Source organism: Pinus tabuliformis, chromosome 7 (genome assembly GCF_031772625.1).
Source record: "Pinus tabuliformis cultivar Carrire ecotype Pingquan chromosome 7, CPIR1, whole genome shotgun sequence".
Lineage (NCBI taxonomy): Eukaryota > Viridiplantae > Streptophyta > Pinopsida > Pinales > Pinaceae > Pinus > Pinus tabuliformis.
In genome coordinates, this window is record NC_142293.1 from 313,088,930 (window position 1) to 313,113,137 (window position 24,208).

Sequence of the window (24,208 nt, forward strand, 5' to 3'; positions counted from 1 at the left end):
AAAACTAAATGACTACCACTATACCTTGTTCATATCTTCTGATAGAACTTTCTCAAACACACCAAATGGTAAGGCAATTGACACAGGAACTCGCACCCATGAAGGCACTTTCCCTCTCAAATAAGCAATATTGCGAGATTTAGCACCAACCTGGAGGATGCAAAATCATCACCAAAACATTAAACCAGATAATGAAACAACCTGAAAGCGAACAGTGCATACAGAAAGAAGCAGGCAATCTGTAGAATACATGGCATATAAATTCCCCTGCTATGTTTAACACATGCAAATGCATACCAGTTCATCGGAAAATTCATCAGCTGAGATTGCATACTTCCCATTGAAATTTTTTTTCTTTAATGCTATTCCTTGAGATACTCCATGGCCTTGTGATAGATTTTCCGAGTCATCCAAAACTTCATTAACTTTGATTTCACTGCACACAACCACCAAATGAAGAACAATGAAAGAATATCCAAATATACGAGGAAAGGAATTTAGACCTACAGTTAAAGCAATACAAATAATGCATACTTATAGACTAGGTCTGATGAAGTAGGTCGTATCAACAATGCCTTTCCATCCTTTGCTCGAAGGTCATCGAGAATGTTTGGATCAAAGCACGTTGCAAAGCACACCTGGAGAGTTGCAGGACTTGAAATTATAAAACAATGAATTAATTTCACAAGAAACTATGCGTTCCCAGATTAATTCAGGATTTACTAATTAAATAATTAGATAAATGTTGGTGTGTATCATGAAAAACCTTGCTATTCCTTGCCCGCACTGACACATGAGATAAAACATCAGGCATGTCAGGCGTCAAAACGGCAACTACACCATCCGGAATTTCTTCCTCTCCCTTTACTCTGTTTGCGACTAGGATTGTTTTCCGTTCATAGACTTCATTTTGAACTTTAGCTAATTCATCAACTGTAATAACAAATCCACGCACTTCCACTGGACTGATCACCTGCCAGCTGTCCAGAGGTTTGGATATATGTTACAATTTTTCTAGAAGAAATTTCTCTTTATTTGTTTTTAAACCACTGTAGCTGTCCAAACTACAGTCAGATTAATTTTCAGTTCACTAACATCTCAGTTAATACTAGCACTGCATGCTTAAAACATTAAAGCAATAAAGTTAGTTGAGATAGAAATAATCTCAAAATATATGATTAGATATAACCTGCCAAGATGTGCAATATTTCGAAGAACAGGATCAAGGCGGTTGAGAAGCAAAGATAGAGAGGCAGCTGAGCCAGCCCGTATCATTTCTTCCGTGAAGATGCTTAGCTGCAAGCACAAAAATAGGCATTCTCAAAACTAGCAATTTATATTTCATGCAAAAGTTGTATCATCAAGCCAACTTGGAACCCTACAGGAGATCACAAGGAGATGATGTCTTTACATAAATGTTTAACAAGAAGATATCTATTATCATTGACTTGGAACTTTCAGAGCATACAATCCTACAGAATGTTTTAGCAAGTGCAATACATACTGCTGACTGATCTACTCCCAACAAACCACCAAGGTACTCAGCACTTGGTTGCAGAACTTTCTGGTAGTGCTCAGCCTTCTCAGTAAGTGCAAGTCTTGTCCGATCAAGCACAGCCTTAGCATATAGCGCCCACTGATCTGATTTAGACTTGCATAAATCGAGTGTACGATACCAATCCTTGAAAGAAAATATACAGGTTCTGTTAAAAGATGAACCAAGACTAGAAACTTTCCAAAAATTCTAAGAACGTCCATGATATGCATTAAATACAACAATAACATGCCAGTGCTTTAATTTGCACTATATACAGAAAGATCATTTTAAATTAAACAATTTTGAGAATGACAACCTAGAGTTTAAAAATAATAACCTAGAAATCAGAAGCAGAAAGTGCTCTAAAATTTCAGTACTTTGCAAGGATTAACTAATGATGTATTAGCTCAGATCAGATCCTGAAAAATGCATACAGCGTTCAGAATCCATTTTAATTGCAATAAATTTGTTGTTCTTTATACACACAAAGACATGCTTATGTCCAAATGTATCTTCGGACATGCATACAGACAGTAGATATTAAAGAATAGATAAACAATAAAAAATGTACTTTAACATGGCCCAAGAAAGTGGAGAACATCAGTATTCAAACAGAATGCTAAACTTGCATACTAAAAAGATGGGGATAAAAACCTTCAAGCAGTATATAAGCTCTTCATTGTTATCTGATGATAGGGATAAATTTTCAAGCACCATGGTAATAAAATATATAATTTCCTGCATCCAAAAGATAAAGCCAGCTTAGATAATAAAACATATCCAAAATAGTTATTATTTTACAAAATCAAGATTGAAACCTGCAATAACGTGTTACACTACACTCTATTTGGAAACCAGAGAACAAATTTCAGTATTATTTGTCAAAGTGGTTATTTGTAATTTGAAAATCCTATTTTTTTCATCCTTGAGAATAAAATAGGCAGATAGATGCAGATACCGATGGTTGAGCATTATTCAGCTCCTCGAATCCCCTTTCAATAGCAGTTCTAACAGTTGAGTCAAGAGCAAGATCCAAAAATATGACATCCTTGAGTCGATCATGTGGTTTAAGAAGGTTAGAACGGAGCTCAAATCGTGCTTCCAGCAATCCCTAAAGTCACATATATGACAGCATGAGATGTCTATGTTTTGAGCAACTAAACTTACACAAGGGGACAACTGAACCACATCTTAACATGACAATATCTGATAAATCTGAATGCAAAATAAAAAAGTAAAGCATGCAACCCACCTCTAGAAGAGGGCCAACCTGTTTATCTTCAACATGCTCCAAACTAAACTTTAAAAGTCCCTGCTTGTATGCTTGATTATTAGAAATTTTTTGCATAAAAGTTAAAGAAACTCGCTGTATAAAATAGAAAACGTTGAAACAATTTCAAAACACAGGCAACAGAACTTGCTAATAGAAAGAGAATTCTTGGTGAATTAGACCAACCAGACATGAGATGTTTAACCCTATTTAGTCATGGTCAAATCCAACAATCATTACAAGAGATAAACTTCTATAGTTCTACTGAATAAATTTGGCATGTACTATGACAAAGTGTTTGTTATTACCGGCAATTCAGAGGACAAACCACTAACAGGGCGAATTTGAACTCCACCCATAAAACCCCGTCCCTGTAGTAAAGTGCCACAAGCAAAACTTACATATTACAAGGTCGAGATTTCAAAATCATAAGAATACAACCAAAGATCAAAGAGCTTACCTCTGCAGAGTAACCCATGCAAGTTGCAATGGCAGATTCAAGGTCTGCGCCAGAGTGAACTGCCTGCAAAACTGTTATATGTTAATTTAAAGAATAGAGAAAACAACAGAATATGCAATGAGACACAAGATGGCAGAAAGGCATAAGCAACTTCTATATTCATACCAATGATGCAAATATATATTACATGGATGTCACCATCTTATAAGCTAGATTTATTATTTAATCTCACACTGACACCTCAAAAAGAGATAAGGCTAAGAGGAGGAAAACAAAGATTTAAGACACACTTCGGAGAAAAACCATATCCTATAATGTGAAATACATAAAGGGGTGATATCCTATAATGTAAAATACATAAAGAGGTGATAAATGACCATATCATTGTATAGTGACTCGTGAGCCACAGGCTAAGAATCCCCCCCCCCCTCAATCATAATTCTGAACAATTATATCAGTAAGGCAACAAGAACTAGTGCATACTCTAGTATCATCTCCAAGTCTTCAATCTAAAACTCATAAAAGTCATGGATTGAGCCTTAATAAAGATCTGCCTGAAAAGGCAACAAATTTGGATGCCAAAAACTCGTAGTATCTGGAACATCCCATTGTGTAAACACATGAGCCAAAACGCCTATAATACTTCACTAATGTGAACTCCAATATCTGATGAGCAAATCATGAGAAATGAATCAGTTGCCAGTCCGATACATCCATCAAAATCCCTGACAACCCAGTGAAATGGAAAATAACAATGCAGATGAAGCTAGCTATCATCTACTAGGTCTAATGACCATCCAAGTGAACAAAATGACTACAAAATGGATCTCAAAAAATGACACAAAAATAGTGCCAATCAACATCCTATGTATGATCCAACTACAAGATATCAAAACATAATTCTGCCAAATAACTGCTCAAATCCTAAATCAATCACCATGTCGAGATAAAACTCAAACAATCAATGCATGTCCCAAAAAGTAGGACAAGTGGAAAAAACCTCAGTGCCTAATTGGCAAATCATCAATAATTCGACAAAAGTAATGAAATCACTACTCTGTTGCAGCTACATCATTTTTCTTCATATGTGGATGTTCAAAAATCCTCCAAAAGTTTAGTAGACTTTGAAACCTGAAGTTTGGCATTTATAATCAAGATCTGCCCCCCCCCCCAGTTAGGGGAAAGGTGAGACGCCTTTGGATGTATGGATCCAACAATAATGTACCCTCTGTGAAGGTGGAAGAGAACACTATATTCAACTCAATAACACATTCATAACTGGGCCCCGATCATGCCCAAAAAGATTATCTGGATCCATTGAAAAAACTGGCTAGAAACATTCATGATCATCCATTAATGAAATCTCTCCTAGAAAATATGTCTTCACCTATGTCTAAACTTGACAATAAGACCTATTTGCCCTTCACGGTAACTACCTTAGAGACACACTCTGTTGAGTGTGTTTTTGTTGCATATACAAGTTTCCTATTCCAGCTCCTCAGATCCAGGCCTACTACCTTGGAGAGACACCCTGTCGAGTATGATTGTGTTGCATGTACGAGGTTCCTATTCTAGATCCTCAAATCCAGGCCTACATTTCTCCTCAACTCCATCATGCACGTGCTTCAGATTTATTCTGCAATGGTATATCAGTTTGTAAGTTTATGTAGCTCGGACAAGTGTTCAAGTCTCAGATGGTGTCTATGAGGCTAAGGAGCACAATGGATTAATTTTCTCCAATACCCATACAAGTTTCTAAGGAGAAAGTGGCTAGTTACAACTTGGTCAAACTTGGTCAACAAGTCAAACAAGTTTCCACGTGGAACATAGGGTCAACATTGGGCAGAATGATGCATGCATTATGTCATAAGTGATTAGCAAAATGAGAGGAACAACACCCAAGTGTTATATTTCCCAATTTCCTCAAGATGTTATAGAACTAGTATGAGGGGGTAGATGATGGCAAAGGCAAGGATGATGAGGCAATGCTAGGCAAGTTATGACGACTCTAAGAGAGACCCAGTTCAGAGCATGGCCAGTTTAGGCATATCCAAGTGCCAAAATTGTCAAAATGTCAAGGGCGTTGGAGATCCAATGAGCAAGTGGCCAAGTTGACCTAGTAAATGAAGAAAAGTCAAGTCAAGCTAGCCATTGGAGAACTCAGCTAGCTATTGCATGGTCTAACTAGCTGCCAGAGACTTCATGGATTGAGAAATTATATCATGGACCAAGAAAGTAGTTATTACAAAGCAACATATTCTTCCCAAGGGCCAAGTCGAATGCCTCTAACCAAGTCGAACCTTCCAAGGACCAAATTGAATTCCTCCAATGATAAATGAGTGGGATATTGAGATAATAAAGTTTACCTTTCTTCACTGTTGGCCATTCTAGGCCATTTGAAAAACGAATTGAGGACTAAACTGACTAAATTGGGCATTGTGAGCTAAGTTGACCCCCTAGTGGGAAAACAAATTGATTAGATAATATTTTATGAAAAAATACTAAGTCTCAAACTTGTGGATAACTACTAAGAAATAATTATTTTAGGAGTCCAACTAGTCATTATCTAGTCATTAGAAATGTTATATAAAAGGATAGCCTCCCCTCTTGTAATGGTTGTTGTTGTCATATAAGGTATGTGTCGTCTAATAAAAGAGCTTTATTTTTGCAAACCCCTATTTGCGTGGGATGATTTTTATTTGTACTTTTTTTATTGATTAATTTTGTAATCGTGGTTATAATCTAGTAATCTCATTAAAAACTAAAATTATACAAAGTTAACAGGTTGAGCCACCGAGGGGTTACAAGTCACGCGGAGAGGGAAAACTATGGGGCAACCCCACTGTGTTCACTTGTTTTGTAGGTGTTGTCTATGGCTGGGAAACTGCGTCAAGGCATCAAGATGTCAGGTTTGTTTAAAAGATGGTTGCTAAGGGTTAAACTCGTTACTTCAAGGTATAAAGAACAATCTCCCATAGGTTTAACCAAAAGACCTACTCTCAACCCTGATAGATACCATAGCTGAAAAAATAATGAAAGAAGGCTATAGAAAAATATCAACTAATGTTAATACCCAACCTAAATACATAAGTCATCTGATAAAGTGAGAAAGCATACAAAAATGCATCCAATAGCTTAACAACAGAGCAAATCTTGATTATAATTTATAAGTGCAAAGGGGTAACATAAACAACTTTTTTATACCATAGTCTTATCAAAGGTAAGATCGCTAGGAGAAATAAGGGAAGTTGATCCTTAGCTTGGTTTCTCTGGTGATCCATATAATCTAAATCTGCTCAGATGAACAGAATATGAAAATAACAAAAGAAGACACTCTGCCACAAGATGAAACAAGAATCTTCTGATTAAATCTAGTGAAAGAAAATGAGGGAAACTCTGCCACCTATTCTAACCAGTTGTCATATAAGAGCTCTTCATAAATTTTGCTAAGAAATGACCTTCTAATGCATATTTACTTAATGCCTGATAAATATCTCTGACCAGTTTATCGTTTAATATCAAGAAATATTAGTGAGAATGGACCATGACCCATAATTTTAGCCATTTGAATTGAATGGGAGGTTTATGTTGCTCAAGTATCGCATCAATATATACTTTACTATTCTCATCAATCTACCCACTGATCAACATTGAAGATAGATGAGAGGGAAAATTTCCTTCAAACCATTGTCGTAAGGGACAAGCAGCGTAAATAGGTTCATAACCTTCTTGCATGATGTTGCCTCTTCCTTCATCCATAACTACACGCAAACTACCAGCCTATGAATCTCCACAATTGTAGTGATTTGGGTTAATTACTACCAAAGGCATCATAAGCACCACTAAAAATCATAGTTTTAAAAACCGGAACCAGTCACTGGACCAGTCCACCTAATAAACCGGGTTTCAAACCGGGACTGGTCAAGTCTAAATGAACCGAGCTTTAAAAAAATACACGAAATAATTAGTTTTTAATAAAAAAACTATTTTTAAGATTTAAAACCATGATTCCTAACCAATAGAGACAAAATATGCAAGGTTTTCTCATCTATATACCATGTAAAGGTGAATATATCAAAATGGCATAGAGTGCAACACATATCAGCAACAAAATACATAATCAATGAGGTTCTAAATGGCACCAAAAACATGTTCTGAAAATTCGCAGGGAGGCACCAAAAACATAGTTGTGCCATCGCTAAATAGTGCAACACAAGCGCAGTTTTTTTAACTCAGATACTCTAGAAATTGTTGATAAGGATATGCATATTGATCTTGTTACCCACCACTTGTGGGTGACACCCATAGGAGAAATTTTTCTCCTACATTGTCTTCAGTCGGCAGCCAACAACCCCTTGCAGCCACCAGATAGCTCAATGTGCCATCATCTCTGCCACCTGAGCCAACCATTATGCACCCTCGCCCATCTGTCATGATCGTATGTGTTGAAATTTCTAAGTCTGACACGTTAGAAATCCCTACTGCATTATCTGATTTAATTTCTCCTACTTGTTTTATTCCATTAACAAGTTATTTATAAATATAAACAAATGCAGCCTTAAATCATATACATATCAGCAACTAAAATAACTGAGACAAACACACAAGGGACACTTTTATTTTTGGACAATCGTCCCCGGAAAAACCCAGTGCGAGAAAACTGGTAAAGCAGATATGAGGGTTTTATTATTATGCAGTTTCTGAATACAACTTGGGTGCCAGAAATGGCTCACCCAACAAAGAATGCCCTCGGCAATAGTACCTCTCCTCGGAGACAGATATTTCGGCTGATCAATCACCAGATGAACGATCCCACAACAATTATGACAACTCTTAGCTGGATAGCGAAAGCTGCTCCAATCTTCTCCTCTGCTCTGCATCACTCTGATAGAGACTACGTCACCCTCTCAGCTCACCAGCATGCAGTCTGCCCCACGAAAATCACCCAGTGCTTCCTCTTGGTCCTTCGTCAGCTCTGCTAGCCTTTCCGCAGCTACTGAAGCCTCTGCGTCAGCTCTCAGACCCTCTGCGTCACCCACATTGGCCTCTTTAGCCTCAGCGTAGCTCCCGGCTGCCTATGTGTCAGCCTCTCCAAGCTCTGCACTATCTCTCTGATACTCGCTGCCTATCTTCTATGTATTCTCGGCCTCGTGCCGAACTGCCCCTCGCTACAACAGATCATTGGTTCGATTCTCTCAGCAAAACCCCACTCGAGAAAATCGAACTGACTGATCAATTTGGTGTATCTCCAACTGACCCTCAGCCTCCTCTTATACTTTTCCAGTTTATGATTCAACAGTCGAGGTTAAGTCCCTAATCAACGGCTAAGATTAGATTTGGCTTGATCCTCATCTCTTGGAACCTTCTAACCCAAAATTACATTAATATACATTAATATTTTAATTTTCCTAAGTTTATAATTAGGACCCCATTAAAAATATTAATTATTTTAATATTTCTCCAAACGACTCTGGGTTTTGGAGATCTCATGTGCATTAGCCTCTCCACAAATTTTCATGGCTAGAGCACATTCGATGCTACCATAAATCAACACTTCGTCTTAGCGAAGAATGTGCTCTAGCAATGCTTCACCATAGAAGCATCACACTGATCTTCCACATTAGTCCTCTGTGTTTATGTTTGGCCTGTTGCCCATAGCACTACCATTGCTAACTGAAGCACTGCAACTCAGTTATCGAGAAGTAGGTAACTGACTTCTCCCAAATACTGACATCCCAGTCAGTGCAAAGCCTCATGAAACTGAAGTTGCCTCTGCTGCTATCCTATTCTCCCTCTGTTGCCACTGCGTTGTTGCATACACCTCTGCGCTTCTCGCACTGCTGCAACCTCCACTACTCTACCTCAGATTTCTGCACCCAAGCACTGCCTTGCTACTCCACTACACTTTGCTCCATCTGACCCCTGTCATCCTGCTACTGTCGTTAAGGGCTCCCGTAGCTGGATGTGATCCAAGAGTTTGGGCACCTCAAGGATCCTGCCCCTCTTCTGTAGTCCTCTCGACTACATCTCTATGTCACCCCACCTCCCTCCTGGAGATGTGGGTTCCATCTCTGCCAAAATGATTGTCGAACTAGTTCTCTTCTCCCTCTTTCGCTATTGCCCCAACAAAAATCGGATCTAGATTTCTTTGGCATAAGAAACCCTCTAAGGAACAAGCTCCTCTAGACTCCCACTAAGTCCTAATTTCCTTCACAGAAATCCTCCGACCAAATGTCTAATCACTCCTCTCCAATCCTCCTTGCAACTGTGCAACTCGAATCTGGATTTCTTAGTTGGAAATCCATTGAGGTAGTGACTCCCTCTACCTTGGTTTCATCTCCTTAGGTATTGTTCTACACCGACAGAAACAGCAACCCACTAGTTCCTCAAATCACAATTTGCACATAGCTCCCCAAGCCCCCGGCTATTGAAGAAACTAAGCCCTACAAGCTTTGCACAATCCCAACAAAGGCTGAATTTGCTCCTCCTGGCCACAGTGTTGATCCTTCCTGGCTAAGAAAGATGACCAGGCACTACGTAGGTCTGATTTGCCCCTCTCTGCCTCTGTGCTGACCTTTCTCCTGGCTCAGAATGCTGACATAGGCTCTGCATCACCCTCTTAGTACTGCGTCACTCCTCTTGCCTCTTCAGCTCTGGAACAACATTGTCTCTCGGAACAGCAATTTCTCTGCTGCAAATCCTCAGATTTCTTCTGCTAGTGTCTTCAATCCTCCTTGATCTGCAATCGCTCTAATACCATGTTCAAAATTTCTAAGTCTGACACGTTAGAAATCCCTACTGCATTATCTGGTTTAATTTCTCCTACTTGTTTTATTTCATTAACAAGTTATTTATAAATATAAACATTGAAATAAACACAAATGCATCCTTGACTCATATATAGATCAGTAACTGAAATAACTGAGACAAACACACAAGGGACACCGTTATTTTTGGACAATCATCCCTGGAAAAACCCAATGCGAGAAAACCGGTGCCTCAGATATGAGGGTTTTATTATTGTACAGCTTTTGAATACAACTAGGGTGCCAAAAATGGCTCACCCAACAGAGAATGCCCTCGACAGTAGTACCTCTCCTCGGAGACAGATATTCCGACTGATCAATCACCAGATGAACGATCCCACAGCATCTACGGTAGCTCTTAGCTAGATAGCAAAAGTTGCTCCAAGCTTCTCCTTTGCTCTGTGTCACTCTGATAGGGACTGTGTCACCCTCTCAACTCACCAGCACTTGGTCTGCCCCACGAAAATCACCCAGTGCTACCTCTTGGCCCTACATCAACTTTGCTAGCCTCTGCGTCAGCTCTCAGACCCTCTGTGTCACCCACGCTAGCCTCTTCAACCTCTGCATAGCTCCCAACTGCCTTTGCGTCAGCCTCTCCAGGCTCTGCGTTGTCTCTCTGATACTATCTCTGCCTCTCTGCTATGTATTCTCAACCTCGTGTTGAACTGCCCCTTGCTACAATAGATCATTGGTTCGCTACAACAGATCAACAATATGTTTGAAGGTGGGCCTTCCAACCCCGAAGGTATGGCTTTCATTATATAATTGGATAATTTTACTTACTTATCATGGACACTTTTGGGCATGGATTAGTGGGGGTGTTCGGTGGAAAGAATGGGCTTGGTCTGTACTTTTGTACCCTCGTCCAACTTGGTGGTTAACCTTGTATCTTAGTCCTGTGGGATCTCCTCTATTGGCTACTAGCTTTAGGAGTGGCATTACATGGGAAACCCCAATTTTGGTTGCGTGGTCCCACTTCCCAACATCACATACATCACTCCCCTCCGTTGATTATAACCCCTTTTCAAATATTTCCCATCTGGGTCCACATTTGTCCATTGGATCCACAAGGAGTTAGCCTCCCCCTCTCCTTATCCACACTTTGGGTCAGACCTGGAATGTTGCCCCGGAGGTTGATGTAGCTAAAAAGAAAGTTAAAAGAATAATTTGGCCACTTACAACAAGAAATGTACCATAAAATGCAAAAGATGGTTGTGACATAAAAATTTAGCACATGGGCAAAAGCCAAACATGACCTCTACCCCTTATCATGGCCATTGACCTAGTTCCTAGGGCACCTATGTGAGCCCCGTGCATCATTAAGGAACCCATGATTGTCCCAACCCCTAGTGGGAGATGAACTGCCCAACCTTAAGGGGGTATTCATTGCTATATCATTCACATCATGCTCTCATTCCTTGTAGCCCCAAGCAGTTATAAAATAAAAACCAATAAAAGGCAAAAGGCATATGAAGAAAGCTGGAAAAACAAAGGTCGAGGTAGCTCATGTACCACGATTCCTTCCTCCTACATCTATACACCCATGTGTGGGCTTTCGTTGCTATAGCTACCCTTGTACCATGGCATGTGGCTTGGAGCCCTCCTTGTTGCCCCACTCCATTCCATCATTATTTCATGTGATACCTACCATCTAATGGACGTACCATGGACTTCCCTTATAGGTTGAAACCACTTAATAGGGTCCTTGATTAACCTCCCTCATGAACCTAGCGACACCTATACATTCTAAATCCCATTATGGAAGGGCACGCCACTATGAAGTGCCACTTCGTTCCATAATTTGTAAGCTCATTTACTCAATTGCACTAATGAATTGTTGCACTGGAAGGCGAGGATACGCATTGGATTTTATACAAGATTGCAGATGGGTCTTCATCTTGGAGTTTGGTCTCCCTATATGGATCCAAGCCCTCGAGAGGGTCTTAATGCATTTATAGGGTGAGCATTGAGAGCCATGGGCCGCCACTAGAACAGAGAGCAAATAGTCACACCATGGGATCCCTCAGCACTACGTATTGCTTCCTCATGTACCACTTGTTCGATGATGACAATGCACCTAGACCACCTAGCCCAATCGGCTACACAATTGCACCACACACTTGGTAGTTGATCCATGGCCCAGATAGGGTTTTGTCTCTCATAAGGAGACAAGGGAAGGCTTGCCTCATTATTCTAGCCATTACAAATGGAGCACATGCTTGATTGATTCAATTGGATACCAATGAGGGTGTCCCCACAGCCACTTGAGAGCATTGTTACTGCTCAAACTAGCAGGGATCCCAGAGTGGCACTTGCTAGGTCAAGAGAAACAATGAAGCTAAAGCCCACTGTCACCATAGCTAAAGCTTCCTACTCTTTACGAACTTTCAGAGACACATTGACACAGTCTGAAGCAATTTTGTGGCCCAAATCTAAGGAGAAATCTTCGGCCCTGTGGTTAGCATTTTATAATGACAGTCTTCAACTTCAAGGTGGATCTGAAGGGTATGCCTGTGGCCCTCTTCTAGGACACTTCTACAACTAGATTTCTTACGGTGTGCAGAAGTAATTGGAGTCTGAGCAAGAGAAGGAAGCTGGAATAGGGAGATTGCTACAGCGACTGCAGAGTGTCAATGCACAAATGCAAGTTTGGATTTCATCAGGAAGCTCAGAGATCCTTTCTCATACTTTAACTCGGCACCGAGAAATCTTTAATGACCTTAGTCAGGAATTCACGAGACTTCGTTCAAGCCTCAAAGTCAGACGGGAGCATGAAACACTTCTACAAATTTTCACTTCGTTTGACAATGCAAATGGTGATGTTGAAAGAAGCAGCAATCGCCCACTGAACAAATTGTGTCACTGTGTCCAGTGGGAAAGAACGTTTTTTGTTTAGCGATATGTTTTTCTAAAAGTTTATTTTTTTAGTATATTGAAAAATGTATTTTTTAATTTATAATTATGAGTGTTTTTGGGGAGAGATGAGAGGATAAAATAATTTTTATTTAGGAGTCATAAGGGTAAATAAGGTTGATGATTTGTGGAATGATAAGGTGAAAATAGTTTGAAATTTGGAGCGATAAGGTGAATTTTTTTGTATTTGGAGTGATAAGAGAAGATTTTTAAAAGGGAAGCTCATTGTTGTATTTTGAAGATAGCTTTATTTTTAGCAGATTGAGTCAGTGTACATTTATTTTTGAAGACAAGTTGCTTCAAGGGGCTATGAGCTTGGCATTCTCATTGTTGGAGAAATTTCATTCATGATGTTGTGAAAGTGAAGGTTGATGTAATTCACTATTTAAATAAAAACATATCTTTTTGGTGGTGATTGTATCCTAGATCCACCCGAAATTGAATAAGGGGATATTAGGTACACCGTGTGTATGTTTGTGAAGGCGCATGATTCTTGATATTGTTTTTGTTTTGTGTCTAGTTTTGACACTAACCTTCCTATGGTATCTTTCTAATATGGTACACACAACAAATTAGCACATTGCATGCACATAGTCAGTTCCATTCAAGCTCCTGTAATCAAGCTTAAGTACACAAGCACAAAGCGTCACATCATCAACTTGATAAGATGATCTTCCAAGCAAGCACATTTCACATCACGTAATCAAAGCAATCAAGTTAAGGACGCTAAAAATCATGCATTTCAAGTCAAGACGACATCAACATCATCAACACTTTTTGTATCACTTGCAGATAAACATTTTTTAACTGAATTGTACGGGTGCATTCTCGGTTGTCAACAACACCCTAATTTGAATTGTTAAGGTGAATACATTAAGTCAAGTAAGTCTTCAACTGAGTCATCAAGATTGTATTTGGAGTGATAAGAGAAGATTTTTAAAAGGGAAGCTCATTGTTGTATTTTGAAGATAGCTTTATTTTTAGTAGAATGAGTCAGTGTACATTTATTTTTGAAGACAAGTTGCTTCAAGGGGCTATGAGCTTGGCATTCTCATTGTTGGAGAAATTTCATTCATGATGTTGTGAAAGTGAAGGTTGATGTAATTCACTATTTAAATAAAACATATCTTTTTGGTGGTAATTGTGTCCTAGATCCGCCCGAAATTGAATAAGGGGATCTTAGGTACACCATGTGTATGTTTGTGATGGCACATGATTCCTGATATTGTTTTTGTTTTGTGTCTAGTTTTGACACTAACCTTCCTATGGTATCTTTCTAATATGGTACACACAACAAATTAGCGCATTGCATGCACATAGTCAGTTCCATTCAAGCTCCTGTTATCAAGCTTAAGCACACAAGCACAAAGCGTCACATCATCAACTTGATAAGATGATCTTCCAAGCAAGCACATTTCACATCATGTAATTAAAGCAATCAAGTTAAGGACGCTAAAAATCATGCATTTCAAGTCAAGACGACATCAACATCATCAACACTTTTTGTATCATTTGCAGATAAACATTTTTTAACTGAATTGTACGGGTGCATTCTCGGTTGTAACCGACACCCTAATTTGAATTGTTAAGGTGAATACATTAAGTCAAGTAAGTCTTCAACTGAGTCATCAAGATTGAACTTGTCATTTGTATCTTGGGTGCATTCTCGACAGTGTTCGACACCCTTCCTTTTTCTAAATCAGCGCATTTAGTAAGTACATTCAAGAAAGCACAAAGTGTCAGTGATCAATCAAGCAAGTTCAAGCAAGCCATCTAGCAAGCAATCATCATCAAACAAGTGTATTATATTATTCAAGTGAGCAATAAGCAATAAAGCAAGTGAGCGTGTCATTCAAACAACCAAGCAAGCAAGCGTGTCAAGATCAAGTGCAAAAGTTCAACGCACGACATCTACAACAAATGAGCCAGTGTGAAGTTGATTGAAGCATTCACAAAGTGTTAGTGAAGGATTCAAGCAAAGCGATCGTCATCCAGCGAGTGTGAAATCAAGAGTTCAAGCAACCAAGTTATAAAACTCTAGCAAGTAAAGCATCAGCAATAAGCAACAGTACAAGCGAGCCTGAATTCAAAGTGAGCAGGCTAACATGGCGACACACATTCAACTGTCCCAGATTCTTAACAATTTGATCCTCTCAACTGCAGCAGACATGGTGCAAATCAACAAAGCAACTCTTGTTGATATTTCAATGAATCTACAACATGCACATGAAATGATTGAGTTTCGTCAACTGGAGTCGCAACTTCCAAGATATGAGTTGCAACAGAAGAGTGATGTTTCCAAGTCTTTAATCTGTACCGATGAAGATCAAGTTGTTGATTCCAAATCATTGATCTAAACAACTTCAAGTGTCGAATGGTCCCTGATTCAGTTCAACTTTCTTCCAAACCAATCATCAAGCCATGGGAAGAACTTCAAAGTAACAAAAATCGACAAGGATTAAGATATGACAAAGATGAAAACAACTTGAATATCCCCGATTATTCTAAGCCAATCAAGTTCATTAGTACAGGGTTTCTTGATCAAATAACATCAACAAGCCATGAGAAAGTTGCAGACAAATAGACATGTGCACAAACTGAAGTTGCAATCAAACCTAAATGCCTTCATTGTCAAAGAATTGGTCATCTGGAAGATCAATGTTTTGATCTCCATCTTTGTCACCATTGTGGCAAGAAGAATCATTCATCAGAGAATTGCTGCAAACAAGGCTAACCTGCCAGATTAAAGTCAATTATGCATGGATTGATCCTTAGGAATGGTCGTCAACTGTAAAACGATTGTATAAGTTTTACAACAGAATTCAATCTCAACTCTTGCAGCCAACAGTCAATTGAAGATGGTACTCTCATGCCCCTGAAAGCAGGAGTACACCAGTGAAACACTCCTACACCTGAAGGGGGGGAGTTCAGAATTCAGAAATCAAGTGAAAGATTGTCTCTCCTTTTAGCTGACAAAGGGGGGAAAATGTCAATGAAATTGACAGTGGTTGTCAGACTGAAAGTCTCGACAACATCAGCAAAGCAACCAGTGGACATTTTCATCAACGAGTGAGCATCAACAAATTCGCCAGTGGGCGATCGACAACAAAGTCAGCAGTGAGCAGTTTTCAAACACAGCAAAAGCAACAGTGAGTTGTTTTTCGACGTCATCAGCCAGTGGGCGTTCTCAATATTTTGTCAGTGGACACAGGATGCTGATTTCAAGCAAAGGACAGTTGGATCCTTTTGCAGCTTGGCACGTGATGGAGTTGTCAAGCGACATTCAGAGATGAATTAGACATGTAGCTGATTCATGGTCTCTTCATATTGCAGTTTCTTCAGCATCCAGCTTTGGCGGTTTTCAGGCAAATGTTTTTTTGAGGATCAACTTGAGAACTTGGAAGAGGGTTCCTTGTTCTTATTCTGGATTTATCATTGAGGGGGGGAATGTTAGCCTCACTCTCGTAATAAAACAATTATAGATCCAAATATCTTAATTAAATAAATCAAATCTTGAGAATTAGGAGTTAGTTCCTCAAACTAGGGAGTTTAGTTAGGATGAGAGATTCTCTCCAACTAGTTCTCCTAGATTAGTGTTTTGTTGAGAAAATATCTCAACCATAGTGTCCAAGATAGACGTACTATCTTGAGACCAACTTCCTCATGTATTTATTTGTACTATTATCATTCTTTGTACATTGGATTGATTAATAATGAGAATGTGAGGAATGTTGTAAGGCTGAGGCCTTTTCCACCATGTCTGGTTTCTATATTTCTGAGTGTTTATTTTATTGAGTTTATTTTATGTGTTAGTTTCCTTCAGAAGGAAATGGAGAGGGAAACCCTACAAGGCATAAACTAGACCAAGAGACAACAATGGAGTAATGGCCCAATGTCACCACAGCGAAAACCCACTGCTCTTTACGGATTTTCATTGAAGGGAAGAGTCTCAGTATGTGACAAGGCCACCTAATGGATATTAGCAAGGTTCCCAATAATGTATATTAGAAGGCCAAAGCTCATGAAACCTTCAAGAAGCCCCCAGGTTGAAGGAAAATAAAATTAGGGTTTCCCTCTTAGGGTAAACAACTAGGGCAAGAGAGTTTATGGATGAAATCAAAGTGGATGCCCACCAAAAGGATAGATTTTGTGACAAATACTATCCTCTTCATATTTAAACTTTAGACTCTCCAATCCCCAAAACTCATCTTGCCTAGGGATTCACACCAAGCTCTAGTTTATTACCTTAGCCTTAAAGGCTCCAAAATCCAAAGGAAAGAGAAAATGAATAAGAAAGGTAGATGATCACCAACCAATTGGACCAGTCCCTTGTCCCTTGGGAGAACGGAGTCTAGGATGAAATAGATTAGCCAATAAGTTTCCAAGGAGGCCAAAATTTCATGCCCTAGCAACAAGATTTCAGACATTTACCAATGCAATGGAAAAATGGTTTTTCATGGGGGAGCTTCTAGGAGTTCACCAATAGGAAAATTAATTACATGTTATGTTTGAGTAATGCATGCAACATTCATCTAGATAGCATTTAATTTATCTTCAACAAATTAGGGCACAATTTAACATAACCTAGAATCAATTATTCCATACATTAGACATAGCAAAATAAATTTTCAACAATTAGGTGCACTAACAAGATAACATGCAATATTTCCATCCATTTGACCAAAGAATAGCTCCAAAGATAAGCAAAATCAACTCCAAATATCAAAATGCATCCCAAACATCCAAATCATCCACAAGATAACAAGCCTGAATTCCTCTAATGAGGCCAAAAATCCAAAGAGGTGTGATCATGAGAGATCACAATGACATATTTCTAAATTTATATGAAACATATGAATGCCTATTTAGCCTACAAGACCCTCCAAACATAAAAACAATGTACTAGGTCACAAGCCGACCTAATAGCCTTTGAAAATTTTAATAAAACTCCACATGTACTAACCGAAATCTTAATGTCATGCTAGTGTAGGCTTCCTTAGCGCAAGCGTTGAGGGAAATGGGTGCCTTCACTTGTGTACAAGCCCTCTAAAATCACTATCTCGAGGTTGGCCCTAGATCTTTGTTGTAATCATCATGTGGACCCCAATTTTGGGTTTGGGGCACAAAATGGATTGCATGGGTCACTTGGTGGTGTGAATCCCTGATTTTGCTCCAACATTGAGGACACTAAAGATGGTACTAGCCCTTCCATGTCTCACGATAAGACACCATCCTCATATGGGTCCTAGATCAACTACTTTCCTCTATGATCACTACTAAGCCGATTGGGGGCATGTTGGTCCACATGCATCATCCCATAAAAGTGAACGATAAAGGGAAAAGTGCAGAAATGTTGTGGATGTTGAAGGTGCCCATCAGTACAAGTGATGCTCTATAACTATCTAAAGGCCCATGGCTCTCAAAGCCTCACCTGTGAGTGTCAGTATGTCCTTTGGAGGACTTGGACGCTAGTTAAGTTGCCTAGACCTATAGATGGAACCACTTGTCAATTACACACAATATCCAGTGCTGCAACTTTCACCATTAGGTACATTTAATCATTGTTGCAAACTTGCATCTACGTGGACCAAGCTTGAAAGAAATAGGAAAATTAATACTTTATACAAGGCTTATTTTCTAAATTGTGGCCTTAATCACATAATGGTGTTACCTCCCTAAGTAGGAGTGGTTAATAGACAATCCTATTAGGTGTTCTTAAACCCCAAGGGGAAATGACATGTCCTTGGTCCACCCTTCAATCAATAGGTGCCATGTGAATAATGATGGAATGTAGGGGGAAAGACTTCATGGCCAAGTGCCATGGTCAAAGGGACCAGCTCTAATGGAGTACCTCATCCTAGGTGTATAGATGTGAGGAGGGAGCGATTGCGGATGCATGAGCTACCACTTCGGCCTTTGTTTTTTCACCCCTCTTATGCCTTTTGCTTTTTTTATTCTTCTTTGTATTACTGCTCATAGCTCGAGGAATGAGAGCTTGCTTTGTATGGTGTATATCAGTTATTACCCCCTTTAGGGTGTAGCAGCTCATTGCCCACCAGGGGCTAGGACGTGCAATGGTTCATTTTCATTAATATGATAGGGCAACATTGGCTCAAAAACCGGGTGATGGCCATAACAAGTGAGGTAGAGCTCATGCTTGGCTTTTGCCCATGTGCTAATTTGAATGGTCCCGACCATCTTTTGCATTTTGGTTTTTCTTTTGTTTTTAGTGCAGCCATCATATGCTATTTCTATTTCTTTTAGCTACATCAACCTCCCAAGGTACATTTCTAGGCCCTATCCAAGTATGAGGATGTGTGGGGACCAAATCCCAATAAATCAATGGTCAGTTGAACCCAGAGAATGGAGGTGGAATAGGGACTCGTAATGTAAAATGGAAAGTGGTAAGTATGGAATAGGGAGAAATGGGGCTATGCTATCTCAATCATGGCTTCCCAAATAGTGCCCCTCATATACCCGTTGGGCCATTAGGGGAAGTCCCACTTGATCAGGATTGAAAATTAACCCTCCATTTAAGGTGAGGGAACAAGATCACAACCAAGACCTTTATTTCTTCCAAGTTATCCCATAATCCATGTCAAAATGCCCAAATATAAACAAGCATAAACACCTGATTGCAAAACGAACAATGTACCTTCTAATCAGAAGCCCACCTTCCAACATGTGCTCTTGCCAAATGAGCGAGGAAACGTATCACTATGCAAGTGACACAATTATGAATGACACATCATCATCGGTTATTAGTGGCTCTTAGGGGTTGTTGGATACTGGCGAAAGAGATTATAGAAGAAAAATTTCTCCTATGAGGTCACCCACTTTGGGTGGCTAATAAAACTTAATACTGACTTATCTTGGTATCTCTGTAGCTTATCCCGATACCTTTGAAGTTTATATCTCTTTCATTTGTCTCTGATATCATGATTCCATGGACAAAAACATGTTGACAAATCTAGGGGCAACAAGTTAGGTGATTTCTCTTCTTTGATAACTACTTGTGATGTATTTTTACTTAACTTAATTAGCTTCTTCTTTCTCTTGATTATATTTAGTGTTCTTATCATTAAACAGCTACCAAATCATAAAGAACAATGAGACAAGAGGACACAAGATATAGGAGATCAACCAAGGCCAAAACCTCTCCAATCTGACAGGAAAACCCACAAGAACCCTTCTCTTCTTATAGAACATCAATTGACAAATTCCAAGACCTATGTCCCTTGACCAAGACCCCTCCAAGTGAGGCTAAGGCATCATGTATTTATAGAAAATGTTGGGGATGAATAGACGTGACTGTTGGGCTTCTGAGCCTACATAAGTTTGTTGGCCGACCTTGACAATTTGTCCATAATCAAAATAAATTCATAACTTCATTTGTACATGTCGGAATCGGATGATCTTTAGATGAATCCTACACCTCTCGGAGAGAGGAATCCAAGAAAATTATCAGTTGTCATAAATTAGATGACCCATGTGGAGTTTGGCCCTAGTTGCCAATTTTAACATTTTCTCCCAGTCAAGTCCCATGGTTCTTGCTTCAAAACTTCAAATTTCGGCCATAGCTCAAAATTTTTGTTTCTTGTTGCACGTTTGTAATTTCGGCCTCTTCTACATAAACCCTAGTTCAAATGTGTGACTAGAATATGGACAAATTTGCCTCTCTTCTCCTTCGCTTCACTTGAGTTGATTTCCTTGGAAATTCGGCTTGAAAGAAAGAGTAATTTCTTACCTTGTTTTGGTCTCCATGAGGTAACTATACTTTGGTTCTGTTGCAATGAATTCTGCCCTAATCTCCTTGCATGTGTGAACAAAAATAGCCCAAAAACAGTTATTGCAAACTTCTTCTTCTCTTTCTTGGATTCTTCTTTCCTTTGCTAGGTATCTTCACTCTTCTTGTGCTTCCACAAGATGCTTTAGTGAGTTCGTACTAGAATGACGCTGAGTGCTCCTTTATATTGGCTTCTCAACCATCCAACAGGTCGACTTGTACTTCTAGCTAGGCCGACTTGCACTTCTTGAAGGCTGACTTGATCTTTGCACCATGACGAGGTCTCGGAGGGTCTTTTGAATCTACTTTGACTCAAGTAAAAAAAAAATTACAATATGCAACATGGCCAAATGGGTCTTTAAAAATTAATACATGACAATGACTCAATTGACTTGTAGACTAAATGACAAGCACTAGAAGCACTCAATGGGTGCTTGACCTAAAAAAATGTCCCTTGAGCATGAAATCCATGTCTCGAGAACAACAATAATAAATTTATTTTCTTTTTTTACATCAAATATATAAAATCATGATTACATATGTCACTATGAAGATCTAACCTAGTTACATATTTCAACACTCCCTCTTAACTAGGGAGGTATTCATAATACATACAAGGTGCTTGGACATTCTGAATCTGAAGAATTCTCATAAGAGTCAAATTGGTAAGCCATCTCTTTGCATCATACCAACCAGCATTGTCACATAGCAAGGCCTTGACTTATAGCTCTATCTCTCCACAAGATTAGAGCACAATGCTAGCGAGATCAATGATTAACAGAGACAATTATCATAGTCTCTCCATGCACATACCCCACCCAAGTGTTCACAGGGTATGTCCTTCTAGGACAATTCCTATCTTGGAATAACACATCCTCAAGGAATTTCCTCTTCGGCTACTCTTATCTTGGCTTCCCTACCGCATTCAAAGAGTATCTGATGCCAGATGCTTTCCCCATCCTCCATTCTTTCTTCACAATATGAAGACAAGAAAGATGTGTCTATCTCTCCCTCTCAACTAGGGAAGATATATCCATTCCTATAAAAGGAATGTACCCAAGCTCCCTCTTATCCAGGGACTTGTCTATGCTCCATCTTAACGAGGGACTTGTTTCCAGTGGCTTTCTACTCGTTGGTGGAGATCATAGTACCTTCAGTTGCTTGTAGAGCTCCTCCTTTCGATGTCATGAATTTTATTTCCATCATTATGGAGCCTTCATCTTTTCAATTTTTCTTTGTAGGGCATCGGCCATCCATCACTTTCCTTCATGAACCATATCAATCATGTCATCCTTCTCTTCATCGTAAAGTGATCTTCTAATCCACATATGGCTTTTCTTCATACAACTACCTCTTCCAAGTCACATTTTCTTTCAGGATCATCCATCCAACCACATGAATGCTAGTTGTAGGTGACATTTACAACTCTCTTTTGGTAGCCTTGTATCAACCCATCCAAATGTTGTTCCAAAATTAACATCAAATCAAAGTTATCTTTTGTGATGGCCTTTCATCATGACATCTTCTTGCTTGCAACGTCAACATCCTGCACATTCATAAACACATCTCCAAGAATTTCAATGTCAAGGGTCTCTTTTCTTTACAAACCTTATCAAGGTCTTCATACCTTCTCTTATGGAGATGTGATGGCCAATTCTTCTAGTCATCGGATGTTGATTAACTTTTCTTACGTGACCATAGTTGCATCTTTCACGATCTCTTCTTTCTTTCTTCACATATTGCTCCCCGGGAACTTCCATCCATGGTTCTTTCATCTTTATCAACTACCTCATATTCCATATGAGGACATATTATGTTGATTTCATCTTGTCAATATGGGAATCATGCCTTCATGCATTTTTCCAAGGGAAGAGATTCCTTTTCTTTGGTCATGCTCATAATGAGCATTCACCCATGCTATCTACAACTATATAATGACATGACTTAATCTATCAAACATATACATACCTCTTTTCTCCTTTTGGTAATCTAGACTTCCTTCAGCAGCTTCCTTTCCTTGATTGAAAGTACTTCAACCATCTTGACATATTGCACTCCTTTGTCACCATACCATCATCCTTTTAAAAATTATATCCCACACAAGGTGGAATGATTAGCGAGACACTTGCTTCTTGCAAGTAGAGGTGAACCTTCTAATGAAGATTCCAACAGAGGATCCTAATTATCTTCGTTCTGCAAATGCTCCTTCCTAATGATGATGATGCATGATGAACTCTTTCTATTCTTTATCATGCCAGATGATTTTCTTCTACCCATAATTACTACTTATGCTTTCAATGAGGTTACCAAGAGCTACTTCCTTTCAATGATGACTGCTACAACCATGTAGACTTCTACTTCAGTTATCCTTACAATGATGTCATTAGCTCTTGCTTCAATTATATGCTTCTAATAAGATGCCATCTCCTAATATAATGCATCTTGTCCTTCTTACAATGCTTTCTACCATGATAGCTATCTTTCACAAAAACTGAAAAGAACACAGTGAAGGACATTATCTCAATCATAGTAGAGATATTTCACTTCCTCCTTTGATTTCTTCTTCTTAGATCCTTCCACTTCTTCGGTGACATGGGTTTCATACCTTTCTTTCCTTCTGTTGTCCTTCTTGAGTTTTGGACAATCTCTCTTTAAGTGCCCATATTCTTGACAACCATAGCATTGGATTTTTGACATATTGATCTTTTTCTTTCTCTGAGGACCAAAATTCCCAAACTTTCCTTTTCTCTTAGCCATGGCAGCGAATGCTTGAACTTGTTCATTTGATCCTATATCACTTTTAGCCCTCAACTTGGTTTCTTCAATCTTACACAATGACCAAAGTTCACTGAATGGGGTGGATTCCTTCTTTCCATAGATGCTTGATACGAAGTTACCCCATTCATCAAGTAGTGCATGTTGATTTGGGGTAGCATCGGATGTGCTCTAGCCACGAAATTTGGTGGAGAGTTTGGGGCACATGAGATCTCCAATACCCAGAAAGGGTTTGGGCAGATTCTAAACAGATCAAGAGATATTAAAATAATTAATATTTTTAATGGAGTTCCTAAGTCTAAACTTAGGGAAAATAAAATATTAACGTGTATTAATATGAATCGGTGTTAGAATGGTCCAAAAGACATGGATCAAGCCAAATCTAATCTTAGTCGTTGATTAGGGACTTAATCTCAGCCGTCGAGATGTCAACAAGAAAAGTATAAGAGGAGGCTTGAGGGTCACTTGGAGAACACACCAGAGTGATCAGTCATTCTATTCTCTAGAACGAGGTTTGCTAAGAGAGATAGAATCAGTGATCTGAGAGCAACTGAGGGGCATTGAGTACAAAGAGACAAAGAGGCAGAGATAGTGTCGAGATAGCAGCAGAGCAGCTAAATAGAGAGACGCAGGAGCAGCCAGTGCTCAGGCAGGGCCACGC

At 39.2% G+C, this 24,208-nt stretch overlaps 1 protein-coding gene across 3 annotated transcripts in view; it reads right to left on the minus strand.

Annotated features, from left to right (window-relative positions):
* Positions 1–24,208, minus strand: part of LOC149247167 (alpha-glucan water dikinase, chloroplastic-like) — a 174,452-nt gene that overhangs the window by 13,438 nt on the left and 136,806 nt on the right. For all 3 annotated transcript variants that reach the window (XM_089458137.1, XM_089458135.1, XM_089458136.1), the window contains exons 18-28: positions 3,268–3,330; positions 3,116–3,178; positions 2,790–2,849; positions 2,496–2,648; positions 2,192–2,275; positions 1,505–1,681; positions 1,190–1,296; positions 767–980; positions 535–638; positions 298–436; positions 25–150 (exon numbers count right to left, since the gene is read on the minus strand). In XM_089458137.1, coding sequence (XP_089314263.1) covers positions 25–150; positions 298–436; positions 535–638; positions 767–980; positions 1,190–1,296; positions 1,505–1,681; positions 2,192–2,275; positions 2,496–2,648; positions 2,790–2,849; positions 3,116–3,178; positions 3,268–3,330 — 1,290 coding nt within the window. The remainder of the gene's footprint in view (positions 1–24; positions 151–297; positions 437–534; positions 639–766; positions 981–1,189; positions 1,297–1,504; positions 1,682–2,191; positions 2,276–2,495; positions 2,649–2,789; positions 2,850–3,115; positions 3,179–3,267; positions 3,331–24,208) is intronic.